Source organism: Sturnus vulgaris, chromosome 1 (genome assembly GCF_052056855.1).
Source record: "Sturnus vulgaris isolate bStuVul1 chromosome 1, bStuVul1.hap1, whole genome shotgun sequence".
NCBI classification, from domain to species: Eukaryota; Metazoa; Chordata; class Aves; order Passeriformes; family Sturnidae; genus Sturnus; species Sturnus vulgaris.
In genome coordinates this window covers 2,704,261-2,720,776 of record NC_142243.1, presented here as the reverse complement: position 1 = coordinate 2,720,776, position 16,516 = coordinate 2,704,261, and the positions used below count along the sequence as shown (strand labels likewise).

Below are 16,516 nucleotides of genomic sequence, written 5' to 3'. Positions count from 1 at the left end.
AACGGCAGCGCGCGCGCTTCCCCTCAGCGCCGCCGCCATGATGGCTCCCCCCCCACCGCCATCTCCCGATCGCCATTCCCGCACCCATCCCGGCCCCTCGGCACCGCGGGAGCGGCTCCTTCTCCTCCCTTCGTGGTGGTAAAAACAGGGAAAGGCGTCGGGGCCCCTGCCCTTGTCCATCCGTGTGAGAGCAGCCAAAGGTGATACCAGCTGGGAATCAAGGAGAGCACCGGCTGGGAATTCCCTTTCCAGGAGCGCTGCACCCTCCTCAGGTGATTTTTATTCAGCTCACGCCGTCTCCCTACGATGGGGAGCCCCCCACCCAACAAATCCATAGGAAAAGAATTGTTACTTCCTCTACTCACTTTTATTCGTGTTTAATCTTTCCCCTGCTCTATAGAACAGGTGCAGTTTGGACCGCTGCGGTGTCTGTAACAGCCGAGTCTGTAACCATGAAATGTCAGCTAACAGAATATGTGCTTTTTTAGAAATTGGCTTTTATTTTCGAGACTGCTGTTGGAGGTACAAGGAGTTTGAGTGTAAAATAACTCACAGACAAGGATTTTAATACCTCAAAGGTGATGGGGGGGCTTTTGAGATTTAAATGTTTTAAAATTTTCTGTGGGGAACAGTACTGCAGAAATCAGCTTTATCATACACTTTAAAAGCATTAAACCACCAAATTAAAGTTTAGTTTTCACAATATGTATTTTAAATGTTACATTTAGATGTTACTCAGAAGAACACTGTAAATAAAGTTACAAAATATAATCCAAGGATCTGATATAGCAAAAATAGGGAGCCTGTGCCTTCGTTAACAATGAATAAATATAACATTTAAATAGTTGCAACATACTTATCTCATACCTTAAATAAAAAATATAGATGTCTGTATACCTTTCTCAATATTTTAGAAGTCATTTTGTGCTACTGGAAGCTTCTAAATTACAAACTTGGACGCAGAGGATAGAAAATGACAGCAAGGCGTTCCTGACATTCCCTGACAGAAGCCAGTTCAGACATCGTGGTTTTGGGCAACAACAGCAAAAGAAGTCAGCAGTTTGGGGACTGAGTTGAAGGGAAAGATAGAGGGATTGCACTCCACGATATCCCTTGAAAATGGGATGTGGTGGTGTCAATCAGAGACCCAGACCCCAATACCCGCTCCCCCCAGGGCACATTCTGAGGCTGCCAGGTTCAGCACAGTGTACCATACACAAAATAGAACAATTCTCTAATGCCATGTATTATTTGTTTTCTTCAAGAACCCCTCGACAGGAGGTTTGGAGCTGCAGTACACAGGCCACCACCAGGACAGGGATTTCAGACAGCTTCCCCACTATTCCTTGGGCTTCACCACATAATCCCGGAACATGGAATACAGCACACCTGCGTGAGAGAAAAAAAAAAAAAACCACAATTAAAGGAACTGTGTTAAGTAAGAAATAACGGGTTTCAAAATCTGAACAGTTCTCAAGAAGACAGAATTTCCCTTCCTCCTCAGCTGCATTTTTAATAGCAGTGATGGACACTATAAAATTCTTCATATACAGAGAAAATGGCTATGAAAATATACAATTTATACACTGAGCTAATTCTAGTTGATTTTGTGGCCAAAGTCAAGCTTTTCTGTTGTTCCTGCTGGGAATGCAGTATGTACAAACAGTGTTTCATGGGATGTACATTTACACACAATTAAGATCTGGGATGTACGGACCAGGGGCACAGTGTCTCTGTACATTCAGAGACACAAGTCCAGTCCTGAAAAAATATATATACATGTAAACACATATATATATATAAATATATAATACCATGGTCTACACACACTGTAGATCTTCCAATGCATTAAGTTCAGAAACAGCAACATATTTACAAGAGAAATATTAATGTCAGATTAACGTTTACTTTTTTTTTGGCCTGTTAAGAGGCAGAGATGCAGAACTTCACATTCCATGTCTAGACATAATCAAAAACTGCTACTGTGCAATTAGACACTTAAGTACATAAAATCAGATTACTCCAGAAAGGCTGATCAAGGACCAGTAACGAGCACAAACACCCTGAAATAAATGTTCTGGATCCTTCCACCCAGCCATATAACCCACTGGGAGAGGTACAAGAGGCTCTCCATAGTTTGGCTGTGCCGAGGACAGCTCCCATTCCGTACGTACCACACGTCAGGGCTCCCACGGCGAAGCCCTGGGCTGCCACACGCATGTGGATCAGGTGAAGGGACATTTTCATGTCACCTCTGTGCTTCAGCTTGTACAGCCCATAGGCAACCACGGCAAAGAAGCCACCCATCCCTGCAAGGCAAGGAGAGCATCCCTCTGAGTGGAGATCACTGGGACGAGTGAAGGGACCCACCTAAACAAAACTGCTTGAGAATCACTCAGCTGTTTAGGTTGGCAAAGACCCTTAAGATCATTGAGTCCAACCATTCCCCCACAACTGCCAAGGCCACTGCTAAACCGTATCCCCAAGTGTCACATTTATACAGTTTTTCAATCCCTACATGGGTGGTGATTCCACCACTGCCCTGGGCAGCCCTTTCTTTGAAGAAATTTTTCCTAATATTCAGTCTAAACCTCCCCTGGCATAACTTGAGGCCATTCTCTCTCATCTTAAAATCAGCCTGTTTTGGTCTCATGACTTGTGTAGTGGTAAATCCTAGCCCTGGTTTCACTCCAGTGCCACCTCATTCAACGTCAGTGCAAGGAAGAGCAAGAGATTTCCACCAGCATTAAAATGCCAAAGGAGCAGCTCAAGGTGTCAGAATTCCCTGGGTATTTTTCAGACAGAACCAGGGCTCCTTGCACCTCCTTTCCTGCACAGATCCTCACGCCCAAGGCCCCCACTCAGCTGATGCTCAGACTCTGTGTCTGGATACTCCCTGATGTACGTGATGCAGCACTGGCCTGCTGCAGTTGCTGTTTTGGGTGTTGTCACATTTGGCCAGGTGCCACCAGGAGAGGACAAGTCACGTGTTATTGTCCCAAAGCTGTGAGGAGGGAGGCTCCGCCAGGTCTCTTTCCCAGGGCCAGAATTCACTGATAGCCCTTCAGTAGAGCAAACAGCCCCAGCTTTACCAGCTCCAGCACTGATTCTGTCACAGAATACACAGCAGAAATGCACCAACTTTTCCAATTCCATCTATTTCTTTCCATTTTTAAGATTATTTGCACAGTTCATAGGTGGATGCCAAGTTTTAAGTGCTGTGTATATTTTACTGAGTAGAGCACGGGCAGTTTGTCTTCCCTGAGTTGGAGCAATACCAGTGCCACTAGAAAGCTGTAAACACTTAATTCACTCTCATTAAATACCAATTAAGAGTTTTAGGGCCTTCAACCCAGCTCTGACAAAGGTCAAAGGTGAGTTCTGTCAATCTGCTTCAGGGAACTGGAACTCCCGGAGTTCATGGTACAGCCCAGCAAGGTGGAGACAAAGGCCAGTGACCACGGAACCAGTGACGGAAATGTGCTGGCAAACGCTTGGAACAGTTCACCCCGAGTGACCTTGCTGCTCTCCATTTAAGGTGGCTGCAAATCAAAACATGTCTTGTGTCAGACAAAAACTGAACCCTGCTCTCCTCAAAAGCTGAGTCTCAACGGAGATGCTGAGAACTTTAGCAACTTCCTCAAGCTGGGGTTATGTTACTTTTAGTAACATAAAAGTTACCAAAAAAAATGCATTTTAAACTAAGCCACGGCAGCAGAGGGCTTAAACATTTACCAGACAGGCTGTAATTTAAATCCTTCTAGTTTGTCTCTTGATAGCTTTTAAGTCACTTTGTAGCCCAGGAACTGTGCTCCAGAACAGCTGCACAACACACTCCTTAACCACTTGACAGCCTCACCTAAAAAGCTTTTCAGGGTTTGTTGGTTTGGGGTTTTTTCATATACTTGTAGGCTCTGAGTTTTTTATTTGAGCTAACAGACCTCATTAATTTCACTCCTTCTTGCGGGACAACTATTATGGGGAAGTAATTCCTAAATTATTTCCTGGTCACAGAAAAAAGGTGAACAGTGATGGTCTTTCCCACATTGATCGTGCAAACACATTTCTCCATTTCTGAACTCACCAATGGGCACAAAAGGCGTCTCCTTAAATTTCTGTATCAGCTTCGAGGTCTGGCTGGTCTCTGTCTCATACTCAGGGAAAACGGATTCCTGGCTAGGTGACATGGTGGCTGTGAAGACAAAGAGCTTCCCTTCAGGTTTTGGAAACTTCAAATATAGAGAATCTTGAGGAAAAGAAAATCCCAGTGTATTCCACCAGGCACAAATATCCAGGTAGTGAGATATAAAAACAGGCGCTATGGACAGATGTTTTAATTCAAGTGAAGCCTTGGGAAGCAAGATTGTTGCTTACTAGGAGGGGTAAGAAAACAAAACAAAAAAAAGTAGGAAAGCAACAAATTTCTGCCACCTATTTTCACACCATTACAGATCCCAGTGACCTCCCCCAAGCTCATAGGCAGCCACAAAAAGGTTTGGTCATTGCCTGCCTTTCCTTTTAGGAATTCCATGCCTTACCACTCTGCTTGGCTTTCACAGGCTGGTCCTTTATGGCACTTCTGACCTCAGCAAAGTTCACTTCTGTCCCCTCATTCCTTGCCAAGAGCAGCAGCCACAGCAGTCGGGCTGGGAAGCACGAGCTGCTGCACAAGGTCAGCACTGCCTGGCAGCTCCTCAGTCACTACAGCCTATCCCACATCAACATAATTCCAAATTCCTGATGGAAAACAGCCACCGCCGAGGAGCTGGAGCAAGTCCTGAAACCTTCAATAGGTGCAGACTCGTGTGGGGTCACATCAGGAGAAGTCATCTGGAGGTGATTTCTCACCTTCCCCCACGGAAAATAAAAAGCAGCAACCTAAAAAAGGCTCCATTCACAGAACCAACATCACCAAAGTGAGACCATCCTCCAGAATTTCCCAGCTTTTTGTGCTCGAAATTGCATGGATTACACCAAGACCTGTTCCCTCCTTAGTGCTCGGCATAAGCATCATTCAATTAATGACAATTTCTGCCACTGACACCACAGAGGGCCCCGCTAGAAAAATCTCTACTGCTATTGTTCAGCTTTGCCACGACGGCAAAACACAGCTCAGGGGCACATGGAAAGGCTCCAAGCTCTCCGAATAAACCAAGAGGAATTTCATTAAGCAGGTGCCAGTAACCATAGGAAGAGGAGACATTTCAAAGGTGGCCGTGCTCCCTGCTTATGCAGCATTTCGTGCACACCCATGTGAGCAGACTGACTGGTTTTGAAACCATTTCCTCTGCTAGGCCAAAGGATTTGGTCTCTCTGCGCCTGCTACAACCACTCTTATTTGCTTAATGTAAATAATAATTTTAGCCTGACTCATTCAGAGAAGGAAAGAAGAGCTCCCCGTCACTCAGCAGAGGAGGAGATAGGCACAGGTGAGATTTACACAAGAAAATTATATTACAAGTGAAACAATCCACCAAGACAGTTTTCTGTGACCTTCAGCCCTGACCTTGCTGACACCGAGCAGGGAGGTCAGGGCACCTGCGTGACCAGTGTCACCCGCGGGGGACACTGCAGAAGGACCATGGATGGGAAGGTGACAGGTCCCAGCATCCCTCCCGGCAAGGGGGAGGCCCTGGGTACCCCCAGGCTGCTTTCCGCCTGCCCAGCTCCACATGGGATCCTTCCCCATTCCAGCCCCCGCACCCCACACAGGGACTCTTCCCCACTGTGGCCCCAGGCACCTTTACCGCACTCCGGCCTTCTGCCCCACGTTCAAACAACCCCACACGAGGCCTCTGCTCCACTCCTGGCCCAGTCACTTTCACCCCACATGGGATCCCTTCTTCGCTCCAGCCCTGGGCACTCGCACCCCCCTGCAGAGCCCTGGCTGTGTCCCCGGCCGTACCGCGGGTCCCGCCCGCCCCACGCCCGGCTCTCACCGCGCTGATCTGACACCGGCCGGCGTCTGCCGCGGCAAGCGCCCCCCCCGCTTCTTATTGGCCGCTTCCGCCCCGCCCCTCCGCCGGGACCACAACTCCCAGCGTGCCGCGCGCCCGCGCGCCCGCCAACAGCCAATCCAGAGCGTGGCCGCGGCCACCGCTTCCTTATACGGCAGAGGGGGCGGGGCGAATGGTGACGTCAGCGCGCGGCGCTCCGCATTGCGGCGGGGCGGCGGTGGCGCGGGGCGGCGGGCAGGGGGCGCTGCAGGGCCCCGCCTGAGTCAAGGCCTGCGCGCGTTCGCGGTACCGGGACTCGGGCTCGGGCTCGGGCTCTGATTTAGCCCCAAACAGCGCGTCTTGCATCGACTGCAGCGCGGAGAAACAGCTTCTACCCGCTTCTGCAGCTTCTCTGCTCTTCGCTTCAAAAGCTTCCCGTGGTGTCACACTGGGAGAGTCAGGTGGAGACAGACTGCTGGCAGCACCGTGGAGTGACACGACAAGGGCGAACAGTTTGAAATTAAAAGGGAGGAGTTTTAGATTAGATATTGGGATGACATTGTTCGCTGTGGGGGTGGTGAGGCCTCAGCATAAGTTGCCCAGAGAAGCTTGACTGCCCTGGATCCCTGGAAGCGTCCAAGGCCAGGTTGGACATTGGGGCTTGGAGCACCCTGGGATAGTGGAAGGTGTCCCTGTCCATGACAGGAGTGAGATATGTGTGGGAAATCGCACTGGGAAAAGCCGGTGTCCATAAAGGAGACAGAGGAGTTCTGCAACTTTATTGGGATAAAGGGAGAGAGGTCACTGGGGCACAGCCCGCGGGGTTTTCTCTCTCGAGGTTTTGGAGTGTGCAGCCTCCTTTTATCCCAAACTCATTTTATCCGAAACTTCCTTCCCCCACTGGCAGAGGTAGCAGGAAGGTGCAGCCTTCCCAAACCTCCTGCCACATATTCCCCCTAGAACCTGTCATTTTACCCCAAATTCAGAAGTTCAGGGTTGTGCAGCCCCGTTTGGCTGTTTCAGGAGCCAAACTGTCCAGGCTCTGCTGCCCAATGTTGGTACACACATTAAATCCCATTTCAAAGTTAACAGCCATCCCCTCACCCATGGAACTGTTTGTAAGGACATCAGCACACATCTTCCCTATTGTTGAGATGAGATGATCTTTAAGGTCCCCTCCAACCCAAACCCTTCTGAGATTCTGTGAAATTTGGGCTCTTTGTTCTTCGTTGAAGACCTTCTATCTGATGTCAGAATAATGGAATGGTTTGGGTTGGAAGGGACCTTAAAGTTTATCCCATTCCACCCCTGCCATGGACAGGGACATCTTCCATCAGACCAGGTTGCTCCAAGCCCTGTGCAACTTGGAACACTTCCAGGACAGCCACAGCTTCTCTAGCTTTCTCTCAGTCTAATTTTTTTGCTGCTGAATTATGTCATTGACTATGTTTTCCCATATTTCAGCTTTCAAGCAGATCTCATTTTACCCCCGCTGTGTGCCAGGATTTTGATGCCCAGAGACAACCTAGAAATTGCTCCTGACTTAAACACTACTCTGGAAGAGGAAGAAGAATCCACTGGGATCCCAAAGATGCTTAAAACCTTCTCCTAAGTCTGAGAACAGATTGTCAGAGCAAAACAGCAAAGATAAATCCTTTTGTCTCTAAGCCCAGTGTTCCTGTGTGGTGTTTGTACCTCCCCATCTCCGAGCTGGGGGAAGGCAGAGCTGCTGCTCCTGTAGGGTCACTCTGCCACCGACATGTGGCACAAAATAAAGTGGCTCAGACAAGCACTGCGTCTCTCTAAATGTGCTGCCCATTACCCCTAATCTGGTTACTTTAATTGCCAAAGCCATTAGGGCCCTGCAGTCTGAAAGGAAACAAAAAATCTATGCAATTACCAGCCCTGAAATTGAGTTAAAATATTGTAATAAATTACAGTGAAGGCCACTTTCTCCAGTGGCTCTCAGAGGCACGTTTAATTCTCTGCTTCAGGGCAGAAACTCAATTAAAAACAAAAACTTATTTCATTTTAATTGCTGGCCTAATGAAACCTCTGTCACCTGCAGCTTCCCTGTGTGCGTGTCCAGTGTCTCAGCTCTACGAGTGGCTTCTTGCTCTCTGCTAATGTGTGTGTTGCACACACATTATAGTAATATATATTTATTATAGGGTATATTTTAAGTGCTGCAGCAACAGCAGATGGTGGCAAACATGGAAATGAGTAAAAATAACATAAATTTCTCTCTGTGAATCCACCTGCCACGGGCTGGGTTGGATGTGGAGCTGTGGCCATCACTGCTGCTCTGCTCTCCTGTTTTTATCAGAGTGGTTTGGGGTATATAAAACACACTGGGGCTGGGGAAGCCTTGGCACAGCCAGGGTGTTCCCATGGCCCTGTTTGTTGGTGAGGTGAGGAAATGAGCAGGAGTGTGACCACTCACCCATGCTGATGCCCAAAAACTCCTCCAATAAAGCACTTCATCAGAACACACCTTTGGCAGAGGCCATTTCTGCTCCAGCGGGGGATGAGGATCCTGCAGCATCCAGGTGGCACGTGGGTTGTTCAGATTTCCTGGAAAACACATGGATTCTTACAGCAGGGAGCTGTTGTAGATGTGCTCCAACAGGGTGGAGATCATTCTTCTCGTGCTGCCAGGGAATGAGGAACATCAGGAAAAGCAAAACAAAACCAGGGAGGTTATGCTGAGCTCACATTTCCTGACTGTCCTCCTACACAAGCAAAAGTTCCTAAAAGCCTGGTTCAAGCCTCTGGCAGGATGGAAGCAGGAGAAGAAGCTCCTGTAAGTGCCTTTTTTACTTCTTGCTTGTAGACAAAGCCACAGAAAAAAAAACCTGTCAAGATCCTCTTTTGTTTTTGAAAGGTAGCCAGTTTGGGATGGGGATTAATTCCTGAGCTCAGCCCTCCCTTCCACTCTGAGGTGCGGGATGGGGATGTGGATACCAGTGTCGGGCTGATGTGGAGGGAGAAGGATGTGGCAGAGGGAGAAAAGGACTCTCAGTGAGCTGGAAGAGATCTCAAATGCAAATTCTGTGAATGGTTTGTCTCGGTGTGGGCAGAGGGGGTGTGAGGGGGAAGGTATTTAGCAGTCCTGAGTGTTCCTATGATCAGCAGGGTGGGCAGCTTTGGTTTCCTCCCGAAGTCACAGCTGAGGGTGAATGTCCTTTAAAATATGATACAGAAAAGAAATTTTAAAAAGCTCATTCCCAGACAAGTCTTTTTATGGCACTTTCCCATGGCAGATCCCTGCTCTCCCACTGCTCTGCCTGAAGTGCTCTGCAGCACTTGCCAGAGAGCAGCACAAAAACATTTCAATCCAGCTCAAACCCATTTTTCTTTTCTTTTCAGCTGCCTGGAAATGCCTGGAGTGGGTATTTAACCAATTTCAGTCATGGGACGACAGCAGGTATGTCCAGGGCTTCACCCCTTACAGCTGCACACCCACTCTGAGCCTGTGGGGTGGAGGGGCTCCCCTTTTCCTGGGGTGCTTGTGGGGAGGGAGCCATCCCTAAAACCTGCAGATCCACCATGGGATGTGTCCTCATTGGGATGCACAGCACAGCTGGGGACCATGCTCTCATTTCTGAATGGCTGCAGATCTCTGGGAGAAACAGATCCTCAAGGAGAGACTGGAGCTATACAGCCAGGCCTGTCTGGGATTGCTGGAAAATGAGCCCCAGGGGAAAGATGGGTAGCTTTGGCCGTGGCTGAAAAAAATGTGTGGTTTAGGGGTGGAGGGGTGTTTACAGGAGTTTTTTGCAAAATTGTTTTTTGTTTTGCTGTCAGAATCTGAAAATTAACCTTGATTTTTAAACTCCTCACTAACTTTAAAAGTGCCAACAGCACCAGGCAAATCCCATCTCCTACTCTGTGAAAGGGGCTCCTCAGTGACAGATTTTTTCCTGAAAATCGGATCCCAAAAGTAGGAGGCTCCCAACCACTCAGCATTTCCTGAAAATCTGGGCTGCAGCTATCTAAACACTGACATCCACAGTTCCAGGGAGTGACCACTGCAGGGGTTGTCTCATGCCTTGTCTCATGCAGAATTAATTCCAGCAATGCTCTTCCAGCTGAATCTCTCCCTCTTACCATAATTCAGGACTGGATTCTGCTGCCTACATGTCCTCACCTTGGATGAGTCTTTGAGCAGCATGAGATAATGGAAAGTGTCCCTGCAAGGCAAGAGGGTTGAAGCAAGATAATCTTCAAGGTCCTTTCCAACCCAAACCATTCTGGGATCCTATGAGTTCTATATTTTCCACTTACTAATGCCTTTTACCAGAATCCATGTCTTCTAGTTCTGGAGTTGGCATGGGGAGGGGTCAGTGTCCTCCCAGGAGCAGGAAGAGGTTCAGCATTTCCCCTCTGGGAACAGCCCCACTGACATAAAGGTGCTGGTGCCAGGTTCTTCTTTACCAAGAGTTGAGATGCTGCTTTCTCAGTAGTGATCCAGGTGAATATAAGCAGCTCACAGTGAGCTGTAGCAATGGATTTCCTGTAATTTAGAGCAGAAACTTTGCTAAAAGCTTGTCGTGTGTCAGGAGGAAATAGGGACTTATATCAGAGGAAACCATGCTCATTCATTTTTATGTGTCCACATAAAGAAAGCAGAACTAATTTTTTTTTTTTTTTTTTTTTAATGTATGTACATGTAGACAGCTATCCCCATGCTTAGGCCAAGGCCAAGTTGTTCAGGACACAAAACACTCACCAGACAGTAGCAGAAATTTAAACCTGTGAAGTTCCAGTACCTGAAGGGAGCCTACAAGAAAGACAAAGAGGGGCTTTTTACAAGAGCATGGAGTGACAGGACAAGGGGGAATGGCTTCAAACTGAAAGAGGGTAGGTTTGGATCAAATATTAGGAGGAAGTTCTTTGCTGTGAGGCCCTGGCACAGGGTGCCCAGAGAAGCTGTGGCTGCCCCCGGATTCCTGGAAGTGTCCAAGGCCAGGCTGGACAAGGCTTGGGGCAACCTGGGATAGTGGAAGGTGTCCCTGCCCATGGCAGGGGGTGGAACAAGATGATCTTTCAGGTCCTTTGCAACCCAAACCATTCTGTGATTCTTTGAACTAAAGAAAAACGCTCTGTGATGTGATGTGATGTTTGCTTCCTGTGTGAGTTGCAACAACACTTTGATCCCTTTCCCTTGCTCCTAGGCAGCCACTGGTCAAACATAAGCTCAGGAGTGACAGCAACAACCACAGACACGTGGCTGGGTGCTGCCAATTCGAGTGAGTACTCCTATGAATACCTGGATGAGGAGCATTATGATCTCTATGGCCCCTGCACCAAAGAGGAAGTGCTCTCCTTCAGCAGAGTGTTCTTGCCACCATTTTACACCGTGATCTTCCTGGTTGGAATGGCTGGGAATGCCCTCCTCTTTACTGTCCTCCTCATGCACATCAAGAAGAAAAAGAAGATGACTGAGCTGTATCTGCTGAACCTGGTGGTTTCAGACTTCTTCCTGCTGCTGACTCTTCCTTTCTGGGCTCTGCACATTTCTCAGTGGGTCACCTGGGACACCTTCTGCCCATTCTTAAACGCCATGTATATTCTGAACTTCTACAGTGGCATCTTCTTTGTGAGCTGCATGAGCCTGGACATGTATCTGCAGATCGTTCATGCTTGCTCTCCTCACAGCTCCACGGTGTGGAGGAATTCCATCCTCGTCTTGTTGGTGATGTGGATCCTTTCCATAGCTCTCTCCATTCCTGATGGCCTCTTCACCAGCACAAGGCAATTTAACAACAAAACCATCATGTGCACCCATGATTATGGCCAGGAACACTTATTTTGGAAAGTTGTCTTTCAGGTGATTCAAAACACCCTGGGATTCCTTTTCCCCTTCCTCTTCATGACGTTCTGCTACTCCCGCATCGCGTGTGTCCTCCACACCTCACAGATACCTGGCTCCAGGAGAGCTCTCTGCTTAGTCCTTACTCTGGTGGGGGTCTTCTTTGTGCTGTGGTGTCCTTACAACGTTGTGCTCATCCTCCACTCCCTGCAAGATGTCGGTGTGATCAGGAGCTGTGAAAGCAGTAGGAAACTGGACTATGCCATGCAGATCACGGAGAGCTTGTCCTTTGTCCACTGCTGTCTCAACCCCTTGCTCTATGCTTTTGTGAAGAAACGGTTCAGGGCGTATTTGTGGAAGATCCCTCAGGCCATTTTCAGGAGAGGAGCTTTCTTTTCCATCCAGGACTCCCAGACGAGCCCGTCGTGCAGCAGATACACAGCTCAGATAGAAATGTTGAGCATCACAACTGCATCATAAATATTTGCATTATTTACATTATATGTGCCCCCTCTGTGCTGCATTTTACCAGTCCTGTCCATGATGGAGTTGGTGTGAGCCACAGCACTGTGTAACCAGATAATTCATCCTAGAAACAGCCTCATAGCCTCGAGATGAGGGCTTTCCATACTGGGATTGAAAAAGTACATGTTGGATCTGTTCTGTTGCAAGTGGAATTATTATGAAAGGATTGTCCTGGATTTACACTAGTGGAAGAAACCCAGTTTCCATCTGGAGTATGTGAGGCAGTGGCAGATAAAGAAGCAGATTTCTCAATCTGCTTTTGTTGTGCTTTAAAAAATGCAAACTGAAACTTGGGAAGAGATTCTCCTCCCTATCTGAGGAATGGATTTCCGTGCTCATCCATCAGGCCAGAAACTCTGCCAGGGGATGGCTTTGCTTCTCTTGGCTCTTACCATTTGCCAGATGATTTAACCAGATTAATCTCATTTTCTACCAAAATATACAAGAGGAAGGACTGGATACCTTTAAGCTGAGCTGTTTTCTGTCATGATGAGCTGTGCCACACTCAGACCTGCTGGGCAGGGAGCTGTGATTCTCCAAAGGACAGAGCCTAGGTTAGAGATCAGTTCAGTCATCAGCTGGTTTGAGACCGGTTTGATCAGAAAAAAGTCTAGACCAGTAACAATCACTGAGAAAGAGATAAAAAGTGTGCTCAGCAGAACAGTGGTGGAGGTATTTGCCTTCCAAGATCCAGTTGGATAAGATAAAAAAGATCCATAGATACCACCTGTAACATAAATATTGGCTTTGAAACACCAGAGAATGAGAACATGGCCTGAACAGAAGAGCACAGAGAGCTGACAGTCAGTCCTTATTACCCAGTGCAGCTTTGAAGTTCAAGGTTCTGAGTTTGCAGACTTTTCTTTAAAGGCATTATTCACCCCAAATGCTCCTGAACCTTAAATGGTCCCTTTCCATCCTGAAAACCTATTAAGTCTAGAAGTTGCCTAGAGTTGTACAAATAAAATTATTAATTTAAGAGGAAGTGCTCATCACCTTTATTTTATTACTACATAAGGTTACAGGACTGAGAAGGGCTTTGAGTTGATTACTGCTGTCATTTTTTCTTCCTATTATTGCTACAGTGTTTTTCCAAAACGGTGAGATTGGGAACTTTCCTTAAAAAAAAATCCAGAATAAATATTTAGCTGATGCTCTGATATGGCCTGGGTCAAGTCACTGGAGGGAATGTGGAAAGGGACAACAGCTGGGAAGCTGAAAAGAAGATGAAGATTGTGATCTCAGACAGAGGAAGGCTCTTGGGACTGTGACAAACTTATGATGGGATGCTCTAGGGAAGAGCAAAGGTGAGGAAATAGAGGGGAGTTAACATCACTCTCCATCCTGCATGAGAAGAGGTTCATGCACCAGAGGCTGGGACAGGCTGTGGTGACAGTCTGGGTAGACCAGGGTGGCAGCACCCAGAGGAGCAGTGCCAGGTGGGACACGGGATCCCTGACATTGTCCCCAAACCCCATCTGGAGAGAGGTAAAAGGGGAGTTCGAGAAGCAGAAGGGAAAGTGAGACAAGCAGAAGTGTTGTGGTCCCTATGGGCACTGCTCCCCAGCCAGGGGCTGGGTGGGACATTTGGAGACTCTAGACTCCTCTGGTGCCAAATGCAGTGACTCAAGCTCTCCTCACTCGTGGGGCAGCTCAGCTGCTTTGCTCTGTTCTCAGACAGAGCAGTAGCACTTGCACTGTTCATTGGCAAAGCATTCCTGGGACACCGTGTACTGTGGAGAACACCAAAATGTCAGAGACTTTTCCTTCTCTTGGCTTTTGAGACCAAATCAGCTCAGCTGTGACCCCCTCCCCTTGGTCCTGTGCTCATTTCCAGAAGCACTGCCAACATCCACTCTTGGTTTCATTTTTTAGTGAGTGTCCACAGCCTGGTCTTAAAGGCAGAAATCACAGAGTGAATATTTTTCTTACAAAATCTGGGCTCCATGCAACCTAGAGAAGAGAATTTACCTCATGCCAAAACCCATCCCCCTGATACTCCTATGGGATTCCAACATACCTTCCACCTTAAAAATCTTCTGTTCATCCAGGGACAAGTTCAATCTGGAGCAGGGCCAAGGCAAACACTCACAGCCAATGAGGACAGAGGCTGCCTGCTCTGTATCTGCCCATCAGCTGCTGGGTGAGGATAAAATGCACATTTCTGCCCCAACCTGTCTCTAGTCTCAGCTCCTGGACGAGCACAGAGCTCTCATGGTACTCTGGGTGATTCTCCTCTGTGCCTTGGTGTCATCACTGCTCGGTGGGCTCTATGTCCTGGGTGTGTTTCGGAGACGGAGACACAATGAGCCGCCCTTGGACAAAGGTACCGTTCCCTGGCTGGGCTATCTGCTGGAATTCCAAAAGGACAGCTCAGAGTTTCTCAAAAGGATGCAGAAGAAACATGGGGATGTTTTCACGGTGCTGATCGGTGGCTATTACTTCACCTTTGTGATGGATCCCTTCTGCTTTGGCACCATCGTGAAGGAATCACGATCTAAACTGGACTTTAGGACTAATGCAGCTCAGCTGGTCCTGCGGGTTTTTGGCTACAAGCCCACTGAAGCCACTCACAGCATAGTTCATGCATCAAGCACAAAGCACCTGATGGGAGATGGCCTCACTGTCCTCACACAAGCCACCATGGAGAGCTTTCGGAGGCTGCTGCTTTTCAGCCTGAGCTCAGGGGAGAAGAGAGTATGGCAGGAGGAAAACCTCTTCCACTACTGCTACAACATTGTCTTCAGAGCTGGGTATCTGGCTCTGTATGGCACCGAGCCACCCCGAGGGGAAGGGAACAAGGAGAAAGCTGAAGAGCAGGATCGCCTCCACTCCAACCAGCTCTTCCAGGAGTTTCGAAAGTACGACCGCCTCTTCCCTCGCCTGGCCTTTGCTCTGTTGCCTCCCAAGGACAAAAGAGAAGCTGAGCGGCTGAAGAGACACTTCTGGAACATGCTGTCTGTGAAGAAGGTCTGGCAGAAGGAGAATATCAGTGGCTGGATAAGTGATCAAGACCAACTTCTGGCAGAAAACGGTGTCCCCGAGTACATGCGGAATCGTTTCATGTTCATGCTCCTCTGGGCATCCCAAGGCAACACGGGCCCAACTGCCTTCTGGCTCCTCTTGTATCTGCTGAAACATCCAGAGGCTCTGCAGGCTGTGAGAGATGAGGTGGATAAAGTCTTGAGGGAGAGTGGGCAGGAAGTAAAGGCAGGGAGTCCCCCAGTTACTGTCACCAGGGACATGCTGAACCAGACTCCTCTGCTGGACAGTGCTCTGGAGGAGACCCTGAGGCTGGTGGCAGCCCCAATGCTGGTCAGAGCTGTCCTCGAGGACACCTGCCTGAGGACAAGCAGTGGGACAGAGCTCAACCTCCGCAAGGGGGACAGGGTGGCTCTGTTCCCTCACATCTCCGTGCAGATGAACCCAGAAATCCACGAGGAGCCTCACAAATTTAAGTACGACCGTTTCGTAAACCCAGACGGCACCAGGAAAGATTTCTACAGAAACGGGAAGAAGCTGAAATTTGTCAACATGCCTTGGGGGGCAGGAGTTTCCACCTGCCCCGGGCGGTTCTTTGCTACTGCTGAAATGAAATTGTTTGTGTTCTTGATGCTGAGTCACTTTGACCTGGAGCTGGTGGATGAGGAGGAGGAGATCCCAGCCATAGACATCAGCCGCTGGGGATTCGGGACGATGCAGCCTGTCCGTGACATTCGGTTCAGATACCGGCCACGCTTTTAACCTGGGGACTCCTATTTGATGCTGTTTGTTCTGCTGTCACCTATGGGACAAATTGTCTGATCCCGTGGTTATCAGATCCGTGCAGCACCAACACTGATATGATCTTGTTTGCTCAATGTTTATTGTGGCTTTTGTGTTTACCTCCTCCCCATGTGCTGCTGCTGTGTTGTTGGGTTGGTTATGGGATAGAAATCTGCACAGAGAGACAAAATGTGTCCTGCCAGGCTACTCCCAGCCCCATCCCCGGGGGCCATCAGCCTGTTGAAAGCCAAGAGGAGCAGAGATTGGCAGGTGGGAACACAAATTCAGGGCTTCAAGGAAGAAGGGTTTTGTCCAGGTTCCTTCCAGGGCTGCCCCAGCAGAGCATCAGCCCCATGGTCCTTGGAGATGAGTCCCATGGAGATGTGTCATCTCTGGATCACTACCTGGGAGAAGGGGGATTGTGTCAAGGCAGGGGAGACATCCTATGATGTGTAAGGGAAGAGCATTTTGGGAT

The 16,516-nt window shown here is 48.4% G+C and overlaps 3 protein-coding genes and 1 long non-coding RNA gene across 5 annotated transcripts; 3 read left to right on the top strand and 1 right to left on the bottom strand.

The window, feature by feature from the left end:
• Positions 1–40: 40 nt before the first annotated feature.
• On the top strand, positions 41–1,590 carry LOC148225050 (uncharacterized). Its single transcript, XR_015808574.1, has 2 exons — positions 41–272; positions 401–1,590. It is a non-coding gene; the product is annotated as an uncharacterized LOC148225050 (long non-coding RNA).
• Positions 478–6,072, bottom strand: HIGD1A (HIG1 hypoxia inducible domain family member 1A). Its single transcript, XM_088179469.1, has 4 exons — positions 5,940–6,072; positions 4,085–4,192; positions 2,175–2,309; positions 478–1,389 (listed from the first exon to the last, which is right to left on the bottom strand). The coding sequence occupies exons 2-4, from the start codon at positions 4,185–4,187 to the stop codon at positions 1,340–1,342; spliced, it is 288 nt and encodes a 95-aa protein (XP_088035595.1). The 5' UTR covers positions 4,188–4,192; positions 5,940–6,072; the 3' UTR covers positions 478–1,339.
• A 182-nt stretch (positions 6,073–6,254) lies between these two features.
• ACKR2 (atypical chemokine receptor 2) lies at positions 6,255–13,436 on the top strand. Of its 2 annotated transcripts, none has more exons than XM_088179128.1 (4): positions 6,255–6,397; positions 7,401–8,739; positions 9,306–9,363; positions 11,114–13,436. In XM_088179128.1, the coding sequence occupies exons 2-4, from the start codon at positions 8,716–8,718 to the stop codon at positions 12,229–12,231; spliced, it is 1,200 nt and encodes a 399-aa protein (XP_088035254.1). In that variant the 5' UTR covers positions 6,255–6,397; positions 7,401–8,715; the 3' UTR covers positions 12,232–13,436. The 2 variants fall into 2 exon arrangements, with proteins under 2 accessions (XP_088035254.1, XP_014729217.2); XM_014873731.2 differs by having other exon boundaries at positions 6,255–6,582.
• Positions 13,437–13,557: 121 nt separating this feature from the next.
• Positions 13,558–16,136, top strand: CYP8B1 (cytochrome P450 family 8 subfamily B member 1). The gene has a single exon (XM_014873730.2). It carries the CDS (start codon positions 14,491–14,493, stop codon positions 16,018–16,020), a length of 1,530 nt encoding a protein of 509 aa, XP_014729216.2. The 5' UTR covers positions 13,558–14,490; the 3' UTR covers positions 16,021–16,136.
• Positions 16,137–16,516: the final 380 nt, after the last annotated feature.